Below are 25,860 nucleotides of genomic sequence, written 5' to 3'. Positions count from 1 at the left end.
CGCTTTATATATTTCAATCATGTTTATTGGTTTTCAAAGACCAAAGGTCAACAAATATATGGATAGAGACTGTCCATTTTTTGAAGCAATGAGACATGAACTGTTGTAAGGAAACAACTTGACTGTTTTGTGACTGGCCATCATCAGTCTCTGTGATATATTCTTGTTTGCTTATTTTGTATAGTATAATATTGGACAGTTTTATGCATTGAGAAGAATACAACCTCCCTTCCACCAGCCCCGACAAATGTGACAAAAACAGCAGTAGGGATAAGCTCCACTTCTGTGGTAAGGGGGTTATTGGAGAAGATTGTTAGGGATAGGATCTATTTGCACCTGGAAAACCATTTATAAGAGATGGTCAGCATGGTTTTGTGCAGACAGGTCATGCCTTATAAACTTGACTGAGATTTTAAGAAGGTGACAAAGTTGATTGATGAGGGAAGGGCAGTGGATGTTGTATAAATGGGATTTACTAAAGCAGTTGATATGGTCCCTCATGGTAAACTGATCAAGAAGATTAGGGCACATGGAATCAATCAAGACTCAAGAGTTCAGGAAAGGGAAAGAAGTCAAACATCTAGTGCAGAGTACCCCTTTGGCCATCCACCTTACGACAGGTATACCACCTTGGATACAGTTGGTATATTTGATTATTTGATGTTTGACCTCTTTCCTTTCCATCCATGTACGTATCCAAAATTTGCCTAAAATATTGAAATCGAGCTCACATGCACCACTTGCACTGGCAGCTGATTCCACCACTCTCATACCCTCTGAGTGAAGAAGTTTCCCCTCATGTCCCTCTTAAACATTTCACCCTTGACCCATGACCTCTAGTCATAGTCCCACCCAACCTCAGTGAATAAAGCCTGCTTGCATTTACCTAATCTATACCCTTCAAATCTCTCCTCAGTCTTCTACGTTTCAAGGAACAAAATCATAATCTTTCCTGATAACTCAGGTCATCTAATCCTGGCAACATCTTTGTAAATGTTCTCTGTACTCTTTCAATCTTATGTACACCTTTCCTTTGGTTAGGTGAACAAAAATGAACACAATACTCCATTTACACCTCACCAATATCTTTACAGCTTCAACATTACACCCCATCTCTTGTACTCAATACTTGGGGACTTGGGGTCCTAGTGCAGGATTCCCTAAAGTTTAACTTGCAGGTTGAGTTGGGTGTAAGGAAGGTAAATCCATTTCAAATGCTAGTAGTCATTTCAAGAGGACAAGAATATAAAAGCAAAGATATCATGCTGAGACTTTATAAAGCAATGGTCAGGCCTCACTTGGAATATGGTGAGTAGTTTTGGGAAAGATGTACAGACATTAGAGAGGCTCCAGAGGATTTTCATGAAAGTGAAATGGTTTATTTATGAGGAATGTTTGATTGCTCTGGGCCTGCATTCACTGGAGTTTAGAAGAATGAGAGAGGAATCTCACTGAAACCTGTGGAATATTGAAAATCCTTGATAGAATGGACATGGAGAGGGTAGTTCCTGTAATGAATGAGTCTAGGACTTGGATATATTTAAAACAGAGGTTGATAGGTTCTTGATTAATGAGGGCATCAAAGGTTATGGGGAGAGGGCAGGAGAATGGGTTTGAGAGGGGTAATTTATCATCCATGATTGAATCACAGAGCAGACTCGATGGGCTGAATGATCTACTGTTGCTTCTACATCTTATGGTCTTATAGAAAGTAAACAATAAGGCCATATATATTTACAGTTAGACATCTTTGTTTCTGTACTTGAATCCTCTAATAATAAGCCAATATAGCATTTGGCTTTCTAATTGCCTCTGTTGTCTGTATGGTGCCTTTCAGTAATTTGTGTACAATCAAACTGAGATCATTTTGAAGATCAAAATTCATCAATCCCTTGCCATTAAAAAATGATCTCTTTTTAATTTTTGAATGCTAAATTAATGATACAAGGCTGTAACAATAGGAGACTTTTTAATATGGAGAGTGAAATATATAATCAATTGAATTGCTACATATTGTCATAATCTATTGATCTTCAAAATTGGAAAACTCCAGACTGCAGACCGCCCAGATAGTGAGTGCAGTTTCCCTTTAATAAAAAATACAGCCACCAGGCTGGGCAGAAGTGCTTTGAGAGGATGATCATAGCTGGAATCAACTCCTGCCTAAGCATGGTCCTAGACCCACTGCAATTTACCTACCACCATAATAGGTCCACAATGCATGCAATCTCACTGGCTCTTCACTTAGACTTGGACCACCTGGATAACAGCAATACAAAGTCAGGCTGCTATTTATTGATTACAACTCAGCATTCAACACCATCTTCCCCTCAGTACTAATCAACAAACTTCAAAACTGGGCATCAGTACCTCCCTCTGCAAATGGATCTTTGACTTCCTCATTGGGAGACCAGAGTCAGTGCATATCGGAAATAAGATCTCCTCCCGCTGAAAATCAGCACAATGGCGCCTCAAGTCCGCTGCTGTACCCTCTGTACACTCCCACCCAACTGTTGTCTGCAGAATCTCAAATTGTGACACAGAGTCATGCAGAAGTGGGGGAGGTTGGCTGGTTCAGTGGAGTTACAACAGCAATCTTGCATTCTACATCAGTAAGACCAAGGAATTGATTGTGGACTTCTGGAAGGGGAAGTTGGGAGAACACACACCAGTCCTCATCAAGGGATTAGCAATGGAAAAGGTGAGCAGCTTCAAGCTCCTGGGTGTCAGCATCTCTGAAGATCTGTCCTGGACCCAACATATTTTTGCAAACTTGAAGAAAGGCTGCCAGTGATTATATTTCATTTAAAGTTTGAGGACATTTGGTATGTCACCAAATTTCTACAGATACACTACAGAGAGCATTCTGACTGGTTACATCTCCATCCAGTATGGAGGTGCCAATGCACACAATCAGAAGAAGCTGCAGAGAATTGTAGATTCAGCCAGCTCCATCATGGGCACCGGCTTCTCCATCATTGAGGACAACTTCACGGGACAATGTCTGAAAAAGGCAGCATCCATCATAAAGGAACTTCACCATCCAGGACATGCCTTCTATCTTTTCCACAATCAGAAAGTAGGTAAAAGTGCTTGAAAGCACATTATCAGCATTTTAGGAATAGGTTTTTCCCCTTCACTATCTGATTTCTGACAGCTCATGAACACTATCTCACTATTTTGCTCTGTTTTACACTATGTATTTTATTATAACTTTTTGTAACTTATAGAAATTATTTTATGTGTTATACTGTACTGCTGCTGCAAAATGACAAATTTCATGACGTATGTCAGTAATAATAAACCTGATTGTAACACTGCACATACTATAACTTAGCTGCAAACTCACTATTTGTGTTAGACATAAGACATTACATTGAAGTTTGAGGATCAAGTTGAATAATGGCAGTCCATAAGCAAGACTAGCACTTACACTAATGAAGTTTGCTTGTGACAGAAATGTGCTTCATGAGTTTTCTCCATAATTTCTGTACCGATCGACTTTAGAGATTTAACCCTCTACCATATCTAAGTAGGTACAAATTAATTTCCAGGTCTGTTTCCATTACAAAATATTGGTGTGCAAGGAGACTTCCTTTTAAAATGGAATTATGGCAAAACAATGCAACAATACCTCCACTGGTTTTCCTTATCTCTTGAGCAACCACAAATTTCTCTTCAGTAAATACCAATGAGAAATATTCATTAAAATTCTGACCCATCTCCTGCGACTCAAGAAATAAGTGGCCCTGCTAGTTTCTAAGGGGATCTACGTGCTCCTGAGCTACCTTTTCACTCTTAATATAGTTACTGAACTGCTTAGATCTTCCTTAACCTTACGTACCAGATCCATCTCATGCTTGCAAGCATAGACAGAAAAATTGTTTCCATCTTTGCTTACTCTTGACAGGATAGGAAATCAACAAGGGAAAAGGCAAATTTGTGATATGGGGAAGAGATTATAGGATTGAGAGGGGTTGGGAATTGAAGGAGAAATTAATAATCAAGGGTAATGCACTTAAATATATTACCTGAAATTAAATTCAAGGGGAAGTTCCTGCATTGTGAGAAAATCACATTGTTGATAATAAGGTTATTGGCCTGCAGAAAGTTAGAAAACATGAGTACTATATCCATTGGAATCTTAAATCAGAAACTGTTGAATTGGCAATATCAGTAATTTTAATGCCTGAAACTCATCATGGGCTGATTTCCTGAAAGAATGAAGTTAGCAAATCATATTTTCCATTAAGATTGCGGGGGGGGGGGGGAGAGAGAGAGAGGAGAGAGAGAGAGAGGGAGAGAGAGAGAGAGAGAGAGAGAGATCCTCCATTGAACCATGGAATTTGCATCCTAGCTGTCTATATGCAGTCACTATGCAAGCCAGTACACAGCCAGGGCAGTATGATATGGAGCGCAATCTGTCGCCCATGCAGCAGGCTGCTCCGCACCACACTGCAGATGAATCCAAATGAACGGTAGAAACCAAATCAGTTTAGCATCAGTGGTGTTACAGGCATTGCCAGTCAGCATTAAACTCAACATAGTATTGCCCTAAGGACTCCAGTTCGGGATTTTTCCTCAAAGGTTACTCCTTCACCATGAGTTGGTATAACCACAAGGCAGCAGAGGTTTGAGATCAGAGTTTTCCTCCTAGATGAGCTGCCAATCATGATTGCTGAGCCCATTTACCCAAAGTGACTAGTTTTAAGGCACCAGTAACTCAGCTTTTCTCCTTCTCTTGTCAGTTGAAACATTTCTGCTACACATGAAGGCCAGGAGACTGATTTGGTTGTCAGAGTGTTTGAGATGCACACCTTTGGGAGTAGTTAATAGGTAGTGGGAGCTTATCTGCATTCTCTCCCCCCTTCCCCATATTAGCATGAAAGCAGGTGGTTCAGTTCCTTGAGGCATGAACTCAGAAAATTGCTACAGCTTTGGGCTCAACAAAAGAATCATTGATAGACAGTAATTGAAATTAGAATGTAATTTTATTTCAAGGAATTGATTTAATTGTTCCTTTACACAGGTTACTTCAGGTGCTATTAAAGTCCGATTGGAAGAAGCTGAGGCCACTGAACAGAAAATTAATTCTGCTCGTGAGAAATATCGTCCTGTGGCTGCTCGTGGATCTGTTATGTATTTTGTTGTTGCCAGTTTGTCTGAGATAGATCCAATGTACCAGTTTTCTTTAAAATACTTCAAACAGGTTTGCATTTTTATTAAGTAATGTTTGCAAAATATGTTTGAGATTCATTTATGGATTCATTGCAGATATTAGTTTTGACATGGGAAGTACTTGAGAAAATTTTTAAGATGTTTCCTTGTTCAAAATAGATCAGATAGCTATCTTTCACAATAACAAGAATGCTCTTTGTACAGCTGGCTGAGTCAAGATAAAATTTCCCATACCTGACTACATACAGTGATTCCATTGCTTGAGAGATCATTGATGGGGAATGGACATAGTTTGACTATGATTGGTTTATTAGTATTGTTCAGTTGTTTGCTGCATAAGGTCACACATAAACTATATTTCAGAGACCTATTCCATTTACTTGTGGCTATCCTGCAGTAGATTCAGGTGACAATGAAATTTATAAAACCAATTGTTTATAAAACTAATCTCTGGCAATGATTTCTAAAAATTAAGTGGTTGCACTGACTAGTTTTGTATATGTGGTTTCTTTGACTAAAATTTTTATCCCTCTAGAAATGTTAAGTAGATTGAGTAGTTTCCCAAGGAAATGAGAGGAACAAAGTAGGTAGGATCAACCTAGGCCACTCTTAAATATTTCATACTGTTATAATTTCAGATACTAAAGAACTGGTACTAAAGAACTTCCTTGTTTGCCCTCTTGACTACTTTGTAAACTGTCTCAGTAATTATTAAAAGCAGAAGAGATATAAAACTAATTGCAAAAATCTATTGGAAATGAACAACTTTTATTACCCAATTCATTATAAACATCATATTGGAAAAATATTGAATAGTATCATTTTGTTCCAAAAATTTTAATGGCTTATCTCACATGCCAATCCTTCCAATATAACATTCTTAGAAAAATTGGGGATAAGTAATTTCACTCTCTTTGAAGTATTTTGCTGTCCAGAGTAATACTGAATTTTATTTGGTAAATGTAAATCTAGATGTTTGAGTTTTTGTTTCATTTTTGTAATTCAAAGTCATGAATCAAACACAAGGTGGAAAACTTGCCAATTGTAGGTCACTGGAAGAGATTGACTCATTCAACAGATATTAGTAGATAAAACTATATGATTGTGTGCTGTCCATTACCATATGCATTTGGCAGAACAGAAAGAGTTTGTTTTGATTCCTCAGAAGAGATGCAAGTATTCAGATTGAATTCAATAACAATGAATGATTATTATATTCTCATTTTTCTTCTGATAGCTATTTAATACGACCATTGAATCATCTGACAAAACCTATAACCTGAAGAAACGTTTGAAGATTCTATTAAACAGAACATTGTTTGCCATTTATACTAATGTTTCCAGAGGCTTATTTGAACAACACAAACTTGTCTATAGTTTCCTACTCTGTACTGAGATCCTTCGGCAAGATAATGAAATTTCAGATTTTGAATGGAACTTTTTCCTCAGGGGAGTGGGAAGCTTGGAAAAGGTACAGTCTAGACATAAACCTTGATTAATTTGAGCAAGAAGTAATTATATAGTTTGAAATACTGACTTAGATGAATTTTGTTCAATACATTCCCCTTGGTTTCTAGCTGTAATGTTATGCTTGTGTTGTATGTGCAATTGTTTTAATTGCCATCTCTAAGTATATCCAGGTAATGCTAATAATGGACTATTTATTAAAAGGCAACCCAAAATGAGGATTACATGCCTACATCAATGAGCCAGTACTTTAATTTCCTGTATCTGTAGCACTTTGACTATGGGTTTTTAAAATCATTTTTCTTACTTTTGGTTATTAGACAGGAATGTACTTTTGGATTCCTCATGAGATTACCATCAACAAGGGAGCTAGACTTCAACCTGTTTGATTCACTCTTAGTGATATTAAAACAAGTTGTTGAATAATACTGCAAGAAACAAATAACCTTTATTATGAATGATGTTCTCCTGAACTAGCTTTGTCTCTAGCTAACTTATTCTTGTAGAGTTACTATACTATAATCTACATTCTGATGTAGAAAATTACTCTGCCATGTCTTGTTCAAAACAAAACCAGGACAAATCCTATTCAACTAATTAGCACCCAAACAGTGTATGGAGGATCATCAGAACAATCACCAGTCAGGAGGAATACTAAGTAGCTCTCCATAGTAACTTTCTCTAGGATCCCTGGCTTCTGACTTTATTCCAGCCTTGGTGCAAAAATGGATTACGAAGTTAAATTTCCAGAGGTGAGGTGAAACTGCTCACCCTTGACATCAAGGCAGCTTTTATTTGAATGTGCTATCAAGAACTTATGGTAAAGCAGAAGTCCATGGGCATTGAAAGAAAAACATTTGACTCATTCTTCACACAAATGACAGTTGTGGTTGTTGGAGTTCTCCGGACAGCATTGCAGGTGTTTCTTAGGGCAATCTTCTGGGCATGAGCACCATCAGCAGCTTCACCAGAGATTTTCCATGTAAGTGAGAAGTGAGGAGGTTGTCTGATAATTGTACTATGTCCATTTCTATTTGCAACTCATCATAATGTGAACTATGTTATACCTGTACAGAGAAAAAAGTAAATCAAGGCTGACAGCTGGCAATTTCTTTTCACACAAGTTCAATTCAACAATATTTTCTAAAATGTTGATGGTGGGTCAACTCTATTTGACATTCCATGGGTTTTATCACCATGTCATACAGTCATATAGCACTACAGTGCAGTAACAGGCCCTTTAGCCCATCTAGTCCATTCTGAAATGTTAATCTGCCTAGTCCCATCAAGCCACAACTGGACTATAGCCCTCCATACCCCTTCTATGTGTTTAGAAACTCCAAACTTCTCTTAGAAGATGAAATTGAACCCACATCCACCGTTTTTCTGGCATCTTGTTCTGTATTCACACTATCCTCTGAATGAAGAAGATCCCCCTTAGGTTGTCCTTAAACATTTTACCTTCTACCCCTAAACTATGACCTCTAGTTCTAGTTTCAACAACCTTGATGGAAAAAACCTGCTTGCATTTACCTTATCTATGCCCCCCTAATTTTGTATGCCACTATCAAATATCCCTTCATTCTTCTATGCTCCAGGGAATAAATTTCTAACCTATTCAACTATAACTCATGTCCTCAAGTCCTGGTGACAGCCTTGTCAATTTTCACTGCACTCTTTCAATCTTATTGATATCTTTCCTGTCGATAAGGTGACAAGAACTGCACATTGTACTCCAAATTAGGTCTCACCAATGTCTTATACAACTTCAACGTAACATCCCAATTTCTGCGCTCAATGCTTTCATTTATGAAGGTCAATGTGCCGAAAGCTCTCTTTACAACCCTTTCTACTTATAATGCTACTTTCAGGAAATTATGGATCTGTATTCCTCAGTGCCCGAGTATTCACTATGGAAGTCCTACCCTGGTCTGTCCTCCCAAACTCCAACACGTCATACTTGTCTGCATTAGATTCCATACACCATTTTACATCTCCTTTTTCCAGCTGGTCCAGATCAAGCTGCAAGCATTGGTAACCTTCCTCACTGTGCACTACACTCTAAATCTTGGTGTCATCCACAAACTTTCTGATCTAGTTCACCACATTATCATTCAGATCGTTGATGTAGATGACAAACAACAAAGGACCCAGCACCCGTCCCTGTAGCACACCACTATTCACAGGTATCCAGTCAGAGAGGTAACTATCTACTGCCATTCTCTAGCTTCACCCACTAAGTCAATAGCGAGTTCAATTTACTTCATCCTGAATGCCAAGCAACTGAACCTCCGGGATCAGCTTTCCACATGGGACTTTGTCAAAGTCTTGCTAAAATCCACTGCCTTTCATTCAACAACATTCCTGGTAAACTCAAATAGATTAACCATAGACATACTGAGACTACAAAAGCAGGTTAGACTTTGGATATACTTCATCACCCACTGTGAAGCTCTAGAGCCTTTTTAAATTATAGGACATAAAGCCCAGGGGAGTGATAAGATATTCTGCAATTGGCTTGGTTGAATGCCCTCAAATAACATTCAATATTCTCCAAGTCAGAGAAATCTTGATTGGCCTTTTCTCCACACAGTAGGTATTCAGTCCCTCCACCAGCTGTGTGCTGTGTCACAGTGTGTGCCAACAGAGAAGTGTTCCCTATTACTTTGCCATATTGTAGCATATTTCATGCTATGCTCCCCTAGCACTCAGAATAAAAGCGGCAGAATATATAAGCCCTGCAGATGTTAACAAAGGACCGTTGCATTAAAATTACCAATACGATATTGAATTCTAGTTTCAGGGACTCTGTGGTTCATGTTCAGTGTATTATTTGTTTACTTTTTTTATTGTTTACGCGATTTGTTCATGTTTTTTGCACTTTGGATGTGTAGCGGTCTTTGTATGGGGGATTTTTTTGTGGATTCTATTGTGTTTCATTGTTTTGTGGCTGCCTGTAAGAAGATGAATCTCATGGTATACCTGCTTTGATTAAAAAATATACTTTGAACTTTGAATTTTTGAATTTTAGTTTTTTATTTTTTTTAGGAATATCCCCCAAAACCATCAGAACATTGGCTGACAACTGCAACATGGCACATATGTTGTGACCTTGAAGAGACTTTACCTGGTTTTAAAGGGATCAAAACAGAAATACTTGCAACTCACATAACTATCAAATTAGGTAAATCATAAATATTTTATTTTATATTCCACAAAATAATTACAAGATTTGAAAATATTATTAACTATAAACAATATCATCATCATCCTCATCAGCCAATCATTGTTGAAGCTAATTTTCAGTTTATGCATGGACTGAAGCCATGATTGTGTGTATTCAAACTCACTGTGGTTTCTTCTTCACTTGTTCATTATATACTGTTGCTGTATCACAATTTTCAAACTGTGGATATGTTCCTCTGTCTTTACTTAGTAAACCAATTCAGCCATCAGGATTGGAATGATTTGCAGGAGTACCTGTTTTAAATCTTTGGAAAATATTTATTCTAAAGTACATTTTTTTCACTTAATCATGAATGTATAATGGCTTATCTTCAAAATCTGATCAAGCACATATTCAATTACATTTATAAATTATTTTTCTAGGACGTCTTGATCTTAGTATCAATCCTTCATCCTGGGGAGGATATGTGTCAAAATTACCACCCTATCCACCAGATTCTCAGAAAGAAAATGATGAGTATGTTGTCACAGGATATTGGAATGAAAGACTGACAATATTTCAGAAGCTTATTTTAGTTAAATGTTTTATGGAAGAAAAGGTATGGTACTAATGTGACGGATAATGCTCAACATAGCCAAGTAAAGCCATTGTTATGTAATTAATACAAAATAAAAGACAAATCAGGATCTTTGCATCACCTTCTACAGCCTATGGTATTCCGTAGGTATTATTTGTGTTAGTTGCCACTAACTCACATGGCACATGATTGAAAATGAAATTTCTTTATTCTGTATCTGTCTATAAAATTCCTGATCTGGTAGGTGATGAGCAAAGAAGTGCAAAAGCTTGTTAGACTGTATTTTTAAATGTCAACAATTTTTTAATGTTTCTATACATATACAGAATTGATCTAAAACAAAAAAATGTAATGCCACAGTTTAAATGCACATTTTGTTCAATTGCTAAGGGCTGTCTTAGTTTAAATGTGATTCAAAACATTGTAAGAGATACTGATTACTTACTCCACTAATAAGCATCTCTTTCAAATATATGGGCTGCTTCTAATGAATTTTGTCAATTGTCCCAAAGTGCAAACATCAAGATATGCATATAGTCTGTGTGCTTTTAAAGCTGCTTTCCCAAAAAACTGATGGAATTTAACTAAACAGAAACCTCACAATTATATTTGAATAATTGGAAGAAAGGATACTTTATTTTCTGCAATTTTTGTCAGTGAGTTTGCAACACAAATGTTAAAATGGAAAGCTGACCAAAATAAATGCAGTAACCTCTGCACTTGGGATTCATAATCATGATAATATGAGAGGGCCTATTTACCTCATCCTCAGAAGCAATGAAGAAATTCTGGTGGGTGCTTTTTTTCCCAATTGCAACTCTAGAATAAGTAACTTGCCAGCATCTAGACTTTGCAGCAGTAAGTACGTCCAGTGAGGGAATCATACTCCATGGACTGCTCCTCCTTATAATTAACCCGTGGTTGAGTGAACTTGGCCTTTTCTCCTTGGAGTGACGGAAGATGATAGGTGACCTGATAGAGGTGTATAAGATGATGAGGGGCACTCATGTGGACAGCCAGAGGCTTTTTCCCAGGGCTGAAGTGGCTAACACGAAGGGGCATAGTTTTAAGGAGCTTGGAAATAGGTACCATGGGGTTGTCAGGGGTAAGTTTTTCACACAGGGAGTGGTGGGTGCCTGGAATGCACTGCCAGTGGCGGTCAATACAACAGGGTCTTTTAAGAGCCTCTTAGGAAGGTACATGGAGCTTAGGAAAATAAAGGGCTATGTGCTAGGGAAATTCTAGGCAGTTTGAGGAGTAGGTTACATGGTCAGCATAACATTGTTGGCCAAAGGGTGTGTAATGTGCTGTAGATTTCTATGTTCTATGTTCATACTGAGTGGATGGAGTTGTCATGTTGTACAGGTTCTGGATGAAATTTTCTACAGCATCCTTTCCCGAAACAACTCTGGCATTTTTCGATCCCCCTTGATTTTCTGCACTCTCATTTATACTCTGAAGTCTACAAAAAGAAAAAGAACTTTTATCTCTCTACTCCAACTGTTCTTTTTCTTCAACTGGAGCTGTTCCTATTAGCATAAGACTAAATAACTAGGTGATCTAGAAGTACAGTGACTGGAAAAGGAATAAAAACAAAATGGACAGCAAGATTATAAAATAAAAATAAAATGGACAATTAATTTTACACAGCAGGAGATTAGGTTCTGCCAGCGGTAGTGGTGCAGGCTGATTCAATTGAAAGGGACCCAAAAAAGTATAATTAAAGACTATTTTGAAGATCTCCATATGCTATAGCAATATTTTATATCCTGTGAGGCCTTTGTCTTGGTTTGAAATTAGTACTGGAGTAATGTGGTCAGTTCAAACACCATATTTTAGAATTGAACATATAGACTAGGCTGAAATCTCAGCCCTATATTAAGGAAGTGGCATAAACCCAGAAATGACTTTCCCCATGTGAGTAATAAAATTAAGGCCCAGTTTCACTTTGGGATGAATATAAAGATCTCCTGATTACAGTATTCAAATAAAAGTAATGGTATTTTCCTGGTCAATGCTTTTACCGCAATGAAAATAACTTTTACTACAGCTCTCTGTGTAACTTGACTGTTATGCTCCCCAGTGACAGCTTATTGGCCCGAACCCTCAGTGAAATGTTCTGGCAACATGAAAAGCATAACATAAACACAGAAATTTCTGGAAACACTCAGTTCTGCTTAAGAGTCTTTGACCTGCAACTTTAATTCTATTTCTCCTTCCATGGATATTGCCTAACCTGTGTTAAAACATTAAAACATTTATTTTAATGGAGAAGGATTGAAAGGCATTGTTGTTCAGAAGGCCCAGGTATCCTTGCCTGAATTACTGACATGGTTAGTATATTGTGTATAGACCTGATAGTCTTCTTATTTTAGGAAGGATATGTTTGCATTGGAGGGACTGCAGTGAAATCTGTAACTCAATTAATAGCATGCTTTTCTCTGAGCCAAATAGTTCTGAATTCAAGCCCACTTCAAAGATTGGAACACACAGATCTAGATTGAAACTTAATTTCATGAGTTAAAGAACTACTGCACTATTGAAGATACCTCCTTCATAAGATGATAAGACATAGAAGAAGAATTAGGCCATTCAGCCAATCAAGTCTGCTCCGCCATTCTATTATGGCTGATCATGGATCCTACTCAACCCCATACACTTGCCTTCTCACCCTATTCTTTGATGCCCTGACTAATCAGATAACAATCAACTTCCATCTTGAGTACACCCACGGACTTGGCCTCCACTGCAGTCTGTGGCAGAGCATTCCACAGATTCACTACGTTCTGGCTAAAAAAAATTCCTCTTTGTCTCCTTTCTAAATGGTTGCCCATCAATTCTGAGGCTGTACCCTCTAGTTCTGGATACCCCCACTATAGGAAGCTCTCCACATCCACCCTTTCAACCTTTGGTAGGTTTCAATGAGATCCCCCTGCATTCTTCTAAATAACAGTGAATAAAGGCCCAAAGCTGCCAAAAGCTCCTCATTTGTTAACTCCTTCATTCCTGGAATCATCCTCGTGAACCTCTTCTGGACTTACTCCAATGACAACACATGCTTTCTGAGATACAGAGCCCAAAACTGTTGACAATACTCCAAGTATGGCCTGACTAGTGACTTATAAAGGCTCAGCATTATCTCTTGCTTTTGTATTCTATACCTCTTGAAATAAATGCCAACATTGCATTTTCCTTCTTTACCACAAACTCAGCCTGTAAATTAATCTTATTGGAGTCTTGCATAAAGACTCCTAGCTCCCTCTGCACCTCTGAGATTAGAGCCTTCTCCCCGTTTAGATAATAATCTACATTATTGTTCCCTTTACTGAAACGCATTATCATACATTTCCCAACATTGTATTCCTTCAGTCAAGAAGCTAAATCAAGGTTTGATCTTCTCGTAGGTAGTCATAACAACAACAATAGTACTCATTAATTCTCAGGTTGTAGGGCTTCATTGTGTCCAAGTACCTGTCATCTTTCCTGTGTTATGACAGACTACAGTTATGAAAATGCATTTGGGTGCCCTAAAGGAATGTAATAGACATTTCATAAATGCCTACCTAGATGAATCACTTCACAATTCTCCATGTTAATTGTCAGCTGCATTATGCTTGTCTAATTCATTACATTGGCTCTGTTTTCTTGAATTTTATTGTTATTCTTCACACTTTAAAGTGCAGAAAGTTAATTTTGTATGAATTGTGAACTTTGAAATAATGTCCCATACATCCAAATCCATTTCATTAATATATGTCAAACTAAACAGTAATTTGCATAGCTGAGAACACTTCCTTCAGCCCAGCGAACCATTCTCTCTGCTTTCTCTCAGCTTTGCATTCAGATGTGAACTTCATTTTTGCTTCTATATGTAATAATTCATCAAATAACCTGCAATTTCATATACACATTACCAAAATATACTGAAACATATTCTATCCCAATGTTATAAAATGGCATCTTAGCTAGAAAATTGAACCTGAAATCAGAAAATCTGTAAGAAGTGTTATTAAGTATATTGTTTTTCTTTTTTTCTAGGTAGTCTTTGCAATCACAGATTTTGTCATAGAATCTCTTGGGCAGGAGTTTGTAGAAAATCCTCCTGTTGATTTAGCTACTCTTTATCAGAATATGTCCAACAACACTCCACTCATATTTATATTAAGTACTGGTTCAGATCCTATGGGAGCATTTCTGAGATTTGCAAATGAAAAGGACTATGCTGACAGGTGAGTTCCATATTTGTTTGCCCTTTGTTTAATGTCTGTATTTTTTAATGGTTAACCATTGTCGGTGGAAGTAATAAAGCAGAAAAAATGGTCCTTTTCTTTCATCAGAGGTCTCTATTGAAAAAAATACTGAATTTGAATGGTCAGTGTTAGGGCTCTCAGCATGAATGTACTGTCAGTCATTTCATTTGATACCAGTGCAATCAAATCTCTCCACCTGATGCCTAGTATTGCCCAAAAACTTGTCTGACCAGACTGCGAATACCAATATCCCTATTTTCAGGAACTGCAAGTGATTTTCTGGCTTACTGCTTCATCCAGAATTACATTTGTCTGAAGACCAATGTGATATTCAGCTAATTTCAAATATTAAAGTTTGGAGCTAAAATAAAATTAATAGCAGCTTCTGCTAGACAATCTGGTAATACACTTCATGACTGTGATTCAAATGATGTACGACTGAATCCAAATAAGTCAAGTTAACTGAAGAAAAAACGTAAACTTCTAGGAAAGCGAATCAGTTTCAGACCAATGACATGTTATTGAAATTATGTGAAGTCTGGGATTAAACAAGGGAAATAAATAGAGGCAAAATAATTAAAAGAAAGGTCTGAAAGGAAGGAGAGATTAGAAGATAAATGTGGTAATAATATAAAGTGATTGAGGATGGCAATTGGCCAAGTTAAATAACATTTTGATCAAGAAGAAATAAAAAAATGGAAATAGCGCACTATTCCTATGAACACTCAAATAATTAAATTCCATTTCAATAGTTACAGCTGTACTGATTACTTAAATATTTCGGAGTTTATATCAGAGTTTAAGCTGAAAAATTGAAGAAGTTGCATTTTGGAACTCGATCAATCGATAATAAAATGGATGAAATCAGACTGAGACTTACCATGCAAAGGACTTTACTCAAATGCTGCATAATAACCTTCACTGAAATCTAGCTGGATCAAAACATACCCGATGCAGCTATTGAGCCAACAAAACACAAGTTTCCAGCAAGAAATCAGCTGATGGCTTATGCATTTATGTCAACAGTGCCTGGTGCATGAACACTGTCCCAACCTGGAATATCTCATGCTAAAGTGTAGGCTTTTCCATCTGCTGAGAGCATTCACAATTGTTTGCATTACAGCAGTGTACATTCCACCACAAACCAACACTTAGTTGACATTAGCACAACTGTATAATGTAATTAATAAGCAGTGCTTGCCTATCGTGACGACACCTTCATCATGGCTGGTAAATTCAATCAAGCTAACCTTAAGACAGTATTGCCTAAATTTTGCTGCAATGTGAATTTCTCCATGAGGTACCAGATTTACATTAATATTGCCAGTACATATAGGGTTCATCCATGCCCTCACATGGGACTATCTGACCAACTGTCTTTATTTCTTACCCCAGCCCTAAAGACCAGTGATATGGAACCAATTACCAAGTTAGTGACAGTATGGCCATCTCACTGCTTCAGGACTACTTGGAGTGCTCAGATTGGAATCTGTTTGCATGCTAAGCAATGATTAATTCTAGAATTGACTTAAAGGAATACAGCACCTCATCATGATCTATATCATATACTGTGTGGACAATGTCACCAGCAATAAAAACATCGGTATATTCCAAAATCAGAAGTCATGGATGAACAACAAAGTCCAGAACCTGCTCAGGGCTTGGGATGCTGCTTACAGATCCAGTAACACTGTGGCATACAGTGAAGCTAGGTCAAACCTTAAAAGAAGCATTATATCCACCAAATACAAATACAAATGATAGACTGCATTGACCAGCTGGCAGAGGATTTAATTGAATTCTATAATCACCCCCTGTCCCATGTTGTGGTCCCTGCATGCTCCAAAACATCAAACATCATACCAATCCTAAAGAAGTCAGCAGTACCATGTCTCAATGACTACAGACCAATTGCACTCACCCTCCATAGCTGCCAAGTACCTGGAGAGACTGGTTATGTTCCACATTAAGAACACAATCTCTGCTACTCTGGACCAGCACCAGTTTGCCTACAAGGCAAACAGATCAACTGAGGATGCCATCTCCATCAGTCTCCATGTTGTACTGGGATACCTGGAGCATTAGGACACTCAAGCCAAAATGCTTTTTATTGATTACAGTTCTGCCTTCAACATCATACTCCCCAATAAGTTGCCCATTAAACTACACAAACTGGGACTCAGTGACATCAATTTGCAATGAATTCTGGATTTTCTTACCAATTGCACCCAGACAGTCAGACTAGACAAGTACGCATCAACCTCCCTGACCCTGAACACCAGTGTACTGCAGGCATGTGTACCGATCCCACTCCTTTATATATTTTTTTACCTGTGACTGTGCCCCTGCTAAGACTACTAACTTGATCATCAATTGTACAGGTAGCATCACAGTGATTGGATTAATTGCAAATAACAATGAAACAGCATACAGAGAGGAGGTGCAGAAATTCTGAATGGTGCAATAACCATAATCTTTCATTCAATATAAAAAAAACAAAGAAATGATTATCGACCAGAAAATCAAGAAAGTATTAACAAGCTCCACTGCCTACAAACTGTGAAGCAGTGGAAAGGGACTCTAGTTTTAAGTTCTTGAGAGTGAACGTCACAGAGGAGCTCTCCTGGACCAGCAGCACCTCCTTGATAGTGAGGAAGGCTCAGAAGGACCTGGACTATCTTAGGAATTCAAAGAGAGCAAATCTATCCCAAAAGCTCTCCGTAAACTTTTACCGATGTGCCACTGAGAGCATACTGATCCACTCCATAAAAGTATGGTACACTAACTGCATCAAGATTGACTGGAAAACACTTCCATGAGTGATAAGGACTGCACAGAACATCATGACCCAGCTACTAAATAAGGAAACCATCTGCAATTCGCACCATTTATAGCAGATTTGCAACATCGTGAGGGACTCATCCCACCCCAGTAATCGCCTGTTCAATCTCCTACCATCCAGGAGGAAATACAGAAACATCTCTGGATGGACATCCAGAATGAAAAATAGCATTTTCCCCAGGGCTGTTTGCATCTGAATACTGCCCCCACACCCACCCATAGTCTATAGATACTATGGACAATCAATAAATGCAATATTGGATTTAAAAGGGGAAACTACCTTCCTTTGATTTCAGAACTTACTTTTTTAAAATATCAGCTTTAACCCTTGATGCTATTTTACATTTAATCAATGTATTTTTAGCATGGGCAAGGGCAATACTTGAATGGGGCACTAACTGTTTCTTTTAATTTTAGAGTTGTTAGCTTTTAATTCAGTTTTAACATAGATGTTATTTTAAATGTAGTCATTGTGGTTTTAGTAATTGAATTGCAAGTATGCTATTTTGCACTGAATGGAGTAACACTGCAATTTTGTTGTCAGCAACGACAATAGAGCTCTAATAATAAAAATAAATGAAATATAGGGGGAGATGGTCCTTGAAAAACTGGAAGGTCTGGAGGTAGATAAGTCACCTAGACCCGATGGACTACACTCTGGGGTTCTGAAAGAGGTAGCTGAAGAGATTGTGGAAGCATTAGTAATGGTCTTTCAAGAATCACTGGATTCTAGAGTGGTTTCGCAGGACTGGAAAATTGAAAATGTCACATCCACTATTTAAGAAAGGAGAGAGGAAGGAAAGTATAGTCTAGTTAGCCTAACCAGTGATTGAAAAGGCGTTGGAGTCCATTATTAAGGATGAGGTTTGAGGGTACTTGGAAGTACATGATAAAGTAGACCAAAGTCAGCATGTTTCCCTTCAAGGAAATCTTGCCTGACAAACCTGTTAGAATTCTTTGAGGAAATAACAGGCAAGATAGAGAAAGGAGTGTCAGTGGATATTGTTTACTTGGATTTTCAGAAGACCTTTGATGAGGTGCCGCACATGAGGCTACTTAACAAGAGCTCACGTTGTTACAGGAAAATGTATTAGCATGGATTTGTGATTGGCTGACTGGCAGTGAGTAAAGAGTGGGAATAAAGGAGGTCTATTTTGGTTGGCTGCTGGTGACTAGGGGTGTTCTGTAGAGGCCAGTATAGGGACCACTTCTTTTCACGTATATGTCAATGATTTGGAAGATGTAATTGATAGCTTTATGGCCAGGTTTACAGATGATACAAAGGTAGGTGAAGGGACAGGCAGTGTTGAGAAAGAAGGGAGTTTGAAGGAGGAGTTAGGCAGATTGGGAGAATGGGCAAACAAGTGGCAGGTGAAATATAATGTAGGGAAGTATATGATCATGTATTTTGGTAGAACCAATAAAGGCATAGACTATCTTTTAATGTGGGAGGAAATTCGGAAATCGGTAGGTGCAGAGGGACTTGAAGGTCCTTCTACAGGATTCCCTAAAGATTAAGGATGAGGTACTGAGGCTTTATAAGGCATTGGTCAGACTGCACTTAGAGTATAATGAGCAGTTTTTTTTAAATCTGAGAAAAGATATGCTGGCATTGGAGAGTTGTCAGAGGAAGTTCATGAGAATGGTTTCAGGAATGAAAGAGTTACCATATGAGCAGTGTTTGAAGGCTCTGGACCTGTACTTACTGGAATATAAAAGAATGAGGGGGATCTCACTGAAACCTGTCAAATATTGAAATGTCTGAATAAAGTGGGCATAGAGTGGATTTTTTTAGATAGTAGGTGAGTCTAGGACTAGAAGGCACAGCCTCAGAATAGAGGGATGTCCATTTAGAACAGAGATGAGGAGGAATTTCTTTAGCCAGAGGATGTTAAATCTGTAGAATTCATTGCCACGAATGGCTGTGGAGGCTAAGACATTGAGTATATTTAAAGTGGTGGTTGATAAGTTCCTGATTAATCAGAACATCAAAGGTTTTGGGGAGAAGGCAGGAGAATGGGGTTGAGATGGACAATTAATCAGCCTTGATGAAATGATGGTGGAGCCTCGATGGGCCAAATAGCCTAATTCTGCTCCTTGTTTTATGGTCTTTTGGTCTATATACCATGACTGTTTTAACATACTGAATGACAAAATAGTGAGTCTGGAACCTTCTTTGATCTTGTCTTGAGGTTTCAATGTAGTCCAGTTACAGTTCTATTTCTCCATGTGTTCTCTAGTCCGTATTACAATAATGTAATACTCAGGATGTCTTTCTTTTAAAGGCTGTTTCTGATGCTCTGTATTGATAGATGTCACATTATTTATCTGAGTAACTTTATACAAGCGTATAAGAGATACAAGTTTGTTTAGTCTGTTGCAGAAACATTAATTGGCCTTCTGCTATGAGATATTAGTCTTTGCAGTGTTTGCTTGTATAGCTGCTTTGTAATTTAAATCTGATCACTGCTTATAGTTACATGTGAAAATAGTTTGACGTCTGTAAGGCAATTAACTATGCTTTCCAATTGAGGCTGCTCTTCCCCAACAAATAGCTGGTCATTTTCTGAAGTTGTTGAACCCATTTTTGACTCTAGATGGCTGTCTAATCAAAAGGTGGTTCCTTTTTCTTACACTGAGCTTCACTAAAACTTTGTACAAACCAAGACATAAAGGCCAGAATTGTGAGTGGATTGGAAATTTAAATTAATGGACAATGGGATAATTGAGAACAAATTTCAAAATGAATGGGCCAATTTCACAAAATTATTGCTCCTTTAGTAGATGAGATCGCACTTTCAGTAGCATTAACAGCACGCAAAATTGAAAGATGATTAAATCAGTATTTCACCTAAGATCTTTGAGGTTTTGGGCAGATATTGAACTTTTTGTGCTTTTATGGGAAGTGTCATTGAAATTCTAAGAAGTATCGATGGTGTCGAGGCGTAATGGAAGAAATTGGTAAATAAATTGGTTTATTATTGTCATATCTGCAAAGATACAGTGAAAACTGTCTTGTATATTATCCATGCTGATCAATACACTACACACTCCAAGTTGCTAGAGAAACTCCAGAATTTAATACTTGTTACTCTGGATTTCCACCATCTGTGGAATATCTTATATTTATCAATTCACGACAACAGCACATTCAGGTAATATAGGGTAAAACAGCAACAGAGTGCAAAATAAAGTGTTACAGCACAGAGAAAGTGCATTGCAGGTAGACAGCAATTGCAAGGTCACAATGAGATAGATCCTTCATAAGTTTTCACGGGGAGAAGAGGTTCATGAAATATGTGAAGTTGCCATTTCTAGAGAGAAGGTTCTTGGGAAACTGAAATGTCTGAAGGTACATAAGTCACCTGGCCCAGATGGTGTACACCCCAGAGTTCTGAAAGAGGTGGCCAAAGAGATTATGCAGGCATTAGTAATGATCTTTCAAGAATCAAGAATCAAGATTTTGGAATGGTTCCGGAAGACTGGAAAATGGCAAGTGTCACTCCACTCTTTAAGAAGGGAGAGAGGCAAAAGAAAGGAAATTATAGGCCAGTTAAAGGGCTTAGTGATTGGGAAGATGTTGGAGTTGATCATTAAGAATGTGTTACCGGGGTAGTTGGAGGTACATGATAAAATAGGCCATAGTCAGCATAGTATCCTAAGGAAAGATCATTCCTGACACATCTCTTGGAATTCTGAGAAGAAATAAGTAGGATAGACAAAGGAGAATTGGTTGATGTTATGTATTTGGATTTTTAGAAGACCTTTGCTAGGGTGTTACACATCAGACTGCTTAACAAGCTATGAGCCAGTGGTATTACAGGAAAGATCCCAGCATGGATAGAGCATCGGCTGACTGACAGGAGGCAAAGAGTGGGAATGAAGGGAGCCTTTTCTAGTTGGTTGCCGATGACTAGTGGTCTAAGTTGAGACGGATTATTTTTAAGTTATATGTGAATGATTTGGATGATGGAATTGATGGCTTTGTTGCAAAGTTTGCAGATGATGTAAAGATAGATGGAGGAACTAGAGAAGCTGCAAAATGACTTAGACAGATTAGGAGAAAAGGCAAACAAGTGGCAGATGGAATATAATGTGAGCAAGTGTATGGTCATGCACTTTGGTACAAGAAATGAGTAAGTTGACTATTTTCTAAATTGAGAGAAAATACAATATAATGAGTTGCAAAGGGGCTTGAGAATCATTGTGTACGATTCCCTAAAGGTTAATTTGCAGGTTAATTCTGTAGTGAGGAAGACAAATGTAATATTATCATTCATTTCAAGTGGACTAGAGTATAAAAGCAAGGATGTAATGTTGACACTTTATAAAGCACTCCTGAGGCCTCACTTGGAGTATTGTGAGCAGTTTAGGGCCCCTTATATTAGAAAGATGTGCTGAAACTGTTGAGGGTTCAAGGGAGGTTCATGGAAGTTATTCCAGGATTGAATAGCTTGTCATATGAAGAGCAGTTGATGGTTCTGAGCCTGTATTCTCTTGAATTCAGAAGAATGAAGAGTGACCTTATTGAAACCTACTGAATATTGAATGGCCTTGATAGAGTGGATGTGGAGAGGATGTTTCCTCTGGTGGGAGAGTCTTAAGACCAGAGAACACAGTTTCAGAACAGAGGAGAATCCTTTTAGAATGGAGATGAAGAGGAATTTTTTTACTCAGGGAGTGAATAATCTGTGGAATTCTTTGCCATAGGCAACTGTGGAGGTCAAGTCTTTATGTATATTTAAGGCAGAGGTTGACAGATTCTTTATTTGTTCGGGGCATGAAGGAAACAGGGAGAAAGCAGGAGAATTGGGGCTGAGAGGAAAATTGGATCATCCATGATGTGATGGCAGTGAAGACTTGATGGGCCAAATGGCCTATTCTGCTCCTATATCTTATGGTCTTATAGCACTGTGTACAGAAGGTGAGATGTTACATTGCACTTGTACAAGACTTTGGAATATTGTAGTCAGTTTTTGTCACCTTGCTATAGGAAAAATGCAATTAAGCTGGACAGAGTGAAGTGGAGATCTACAAGGATGTTGTTGGGACTCAAGCAATTGAGTTGTGGAGAGATGTTAAGCAGGATTGGACATTTTGCAGTGAAGAGTAGGAGAATGATGGTGTTTAAAATCATGAGGGGGCCTAGACAGAGTTAATAGTTTTCTTTCTCCCCAGGATTGGGGAATCAGGATCTAGAGAGATAGTTTTTAAGTTGAGAGGGGAGAAATTTAATAGGAACTGGGAGGGAGGGGGATCTTTTTCACCCAGAGGGTGGTCAGGATATGGAATGAACAAACAGAGAAAATGGTTGAGGCAGGAACATTAACAACATTTAAAAGGTACTTGGGCAGGTTAATGCATAGGAAAGATTTAGAGGGATATGGGCTAAATATGGGTAGAAGTGAATCTTAGTCAGCATGGACCAATTGACTCTGACTTTAACTCTATGAGAGTTACTGGGCTTATAATGAATATTGGTCACTTAGCCAACTCCGGAGAAGATGAATCTCATGGCAGTTTATGGTGACATGTATGTGCTTTGATAATAAATTTACTTTGAACTTTGAACAAATAAAAGCAAAGCAGAAAATGAAAGAATATGGAAATAGGAAGGGAGATGTATCTCTTTTACTACAGCAGAAGAGCAGGGAACAACACAATCATGACTGTACCAGGGAAAGAAATTATTTCCGTGTTATCTTCAGCACAATTCTGATCTATAGTGATTCTACTAACAAAAATATTTATCTGGAGGGATGAGTTGGGGTTAGAGATGCTGTTCAGTGTCAGAACAAGACTTGTTTCCGCTTTGCAGGGCATTAGACAGTGAGCAGGTGAAGAGGACTACCTTGTTTGCTCTTGCATAGAGCCAGCACAAGTTTGATGGACTGAATATCCTGTTTCCATGCTGAAACCTTTTCATGATTTTGTGAATTTAGTAAGCTGTTGGAAAGTGATGGTGACCAGCAACATTAAACTAGAAATAGTCCTTCAGTTTTATCTCATGGTGACAATGAAAGTGAGAAGGTTGGAACCAGAATGCTGGAAATATTAAGTCCCTCAAACTATTTATTTTTCTAGCTTCACAACCTTAACCATCCTGTAACAATCCTGTCATCATTATACATATCATCTTACAATAAGTCTGTTGCTTATGCATGACAAGAATATATGGGTTCTTGCTTTCTTTTCTGATGCAGGGTGGACTCTATTTCTCTTGGACAAGGACAAGGACCTATTGCCGAAAAACTGATTAAAGAAGCACTAAAGACAGGAAACTGGGTTTTTCTTCAAAATTGTCATCTTGCAGTCTCTTGGATGTTAGCTATGGAGGAAATAGTTAAGTCATTCACAGAACCAAGTGAGTGTACATGAATTGCATTGAGAAAAGACAGGGCATATGTCCCAGCTTAAAGCAAATTCTTGGATACTTGTTCAATTTTTTCTTAGTCTTTGACACTATTGCATTTTTGCTGTCATATTTTAAAGGTTTTTCTTTTTGTTTCAAACAGGACAATTTTCCATAAAGTGCATGACTGACAAAAGTTGTGTTAATAATGATCATTCAAGAACCAGTTCATAGATACTTAGACTTTGATTGGAATGATTTTTTTCAGCAAGATTTTCTTTGTTAATAAGTTTTATTTTTACTAACTGTTCTTTAAAGAGTTTAAGAAGAAGCAGCAAGGCCAATTATAAAAGGAGAAAGAAATATGTACGATGTAGTACAGTGGTATAGCTGTACAGCTTCGTTGACCCATGTTCAATCCTGACCTCTGGATATCATTCCTGTATCTCCATGGGTTTCCTCTGGGTGGTATGGTTTCTTTGAAAAATATGCAACTGAATCCAACTTAATCTGCATTTGACCTAGGTTGTTCAGCAGTTCTGAATTATTGCATGGGTCTTGAAGACCATGAGATCTTCTATTGACTCACGCCATATCATTTTCTTATCATCTCAGTGTAACACATCTGAATGAACCAATTGTTTTTCAGCTTGTTTGAGGGCTTTTGTAAAAATGTAACTGTTTCTCTAGAATGTCTATAAACTAGTTCTGTCAAAACGTTCAGGTGGATCATTGAATTTTCCATTGAACTGCCTGGCTTGGATATATGTGAATTGATTTGAATTTGTTGAATTCATAGTTGACTACTATGACTTAGACATTTAAAAAAGGCAGTCTTCTAGAAGCACTGAGTTCAGTACATCCTTTCTTTTTCAAGAAACTTCATGCTTGTCACCTCTGACCAAATCATTACTCTGCTCTGTTTGTTTATTTTTCAACCTTGCTTGTCTCCACAGGTGGATTACTTTCTTGCCTGACATTTCATTGATATCCTCATGTACTACATGCTTAAAAACAATCTGGATAATCTGAGCAGGTCATGTAACAGGTGTAGCTGGACTCTCAAGAATCCATGACTTTCTAAGAATGCCTTTATCCTTTCCTACTGGAATCTACTCTCCAAACCTACATCTAGAAATACCATGTTCCTATACACTGTCTTGCTGCTTCACCACATTCCTCAGCTCTGTGGTACACAATATTCTTTGAGCTATTTTTAACATGAAGTATAGATATCTGTCAACTACGTTAACAACTTGGCTTTCTTTCCAACCCAAGCTTTACATTTCCCCACTGGATAAATTATTGTAGAATATAAAATTAGAATCACAATGAGTTTATTGTCACTGATATTAGTTCTGAAATTTGTTGCTTTATAGCAGCAGTACACTGCAGGCATAACAAATTACTATGAGTTACAATGAAATATGTAAATAAATAGTGCTACAGAGAAATAGTGGTAATGTTAATGGGTTCAGTTTAATGGTGGAGAGGAAGAAGCTGTTCTTATAGGTCTTCAACATTCCATTCCTCCTCCTAGATGGTAGTGAGAAGAGAGCATGTCCCAGATAGTGAGAAAGATAGATGCCACCTTCTTGAGACACTGCCTTTTGAGGTTTTCCTCAATGTTGGAGGGGCTTGTGCCTGTGATGTAGCTGGCACATGTGATGTAGTTGGTCTACAACCCTCTGAATCCTCCTGTGATTCTGTGCATTGGGAACCTCCATACTAGATGGGGATGCTACCAGTTATAATGTTCTCTACAGTATATCTGTAGAAATTTGCCAGAGTCTTTGGTGACCTACCAAATTTCCTCAAATTCCTAATGAAGTATAAACACTGGTGTATCTTTGTAATGATTGCATCAATATGGTGGGCTCAAGATAGATCCTCTGAGACATTGATGTCCAGGGAATTGAAACTATTGAACCTTCCCACCGCTGACCCCTCAATAAGGACTGGTGTGTGTTCTCCTGATTTCCCCTTCCTGAAGTCCACAATCAGTTCC

At 38.0% G+C, this 25,860-nt stretch overlaps 1 protein-coding gene across 1 annotated transcript in view; it reads left to right on the top strand.

Moving 5' to 3' along the window:
• The window catches only part of dnah6 (dynein, axonemal, heavy chain 6), a 351,317-nt gene that overhangs the window by 264,009 nt on the left and 61,448 nt on the right, over positions 1-25,860 (top strand). Inside the window, exons 60-65 of the mRNA XM_059974878.1 lie at positions 5,030-5,209; positions 6,416-6,649; positions 9,694-9,829; positions 10,255-10,430; positions 14,448-14,638; positions 23,704-23,864. Coding sequence (XP_059830861.1) covers positions 5,030-5,209; positions 6,416-6,649; positions 9,694-9,829; positions 10,255-10,430; positions 14,448-14,638; positions 23,704-23,864 — 1,078 coding nt within the window. The remainder of the gene's footprint in view (positions 1-5,029; positions 5,210-6,415; positions 6,650-9,693; positions 9,830-10,254; positions 10,431-14,447; positions 14,639-23,703; positions 23,865-25,860) is intronic.

The sequence above is a fragment of the Hypanus sabinus genome, chromosome 7 (genome assembly GCF_030144855.1).
Source record: "Hypanus sabinus isolate sHypSab1 chromosome 7, sHypSab1.hap1, whole genome shotgun sequence".
NCBI lineage: Eukaryota > Metazoa > Chordata > Chondrichthyes > Myliobatiformes > Dasyatidae > Hypanus > Hypanus sabinus.
Note: the sequence above shows the minus strand (reverse complement) of the source record. Positions and strands in the feature narration are given on the sequence as shown.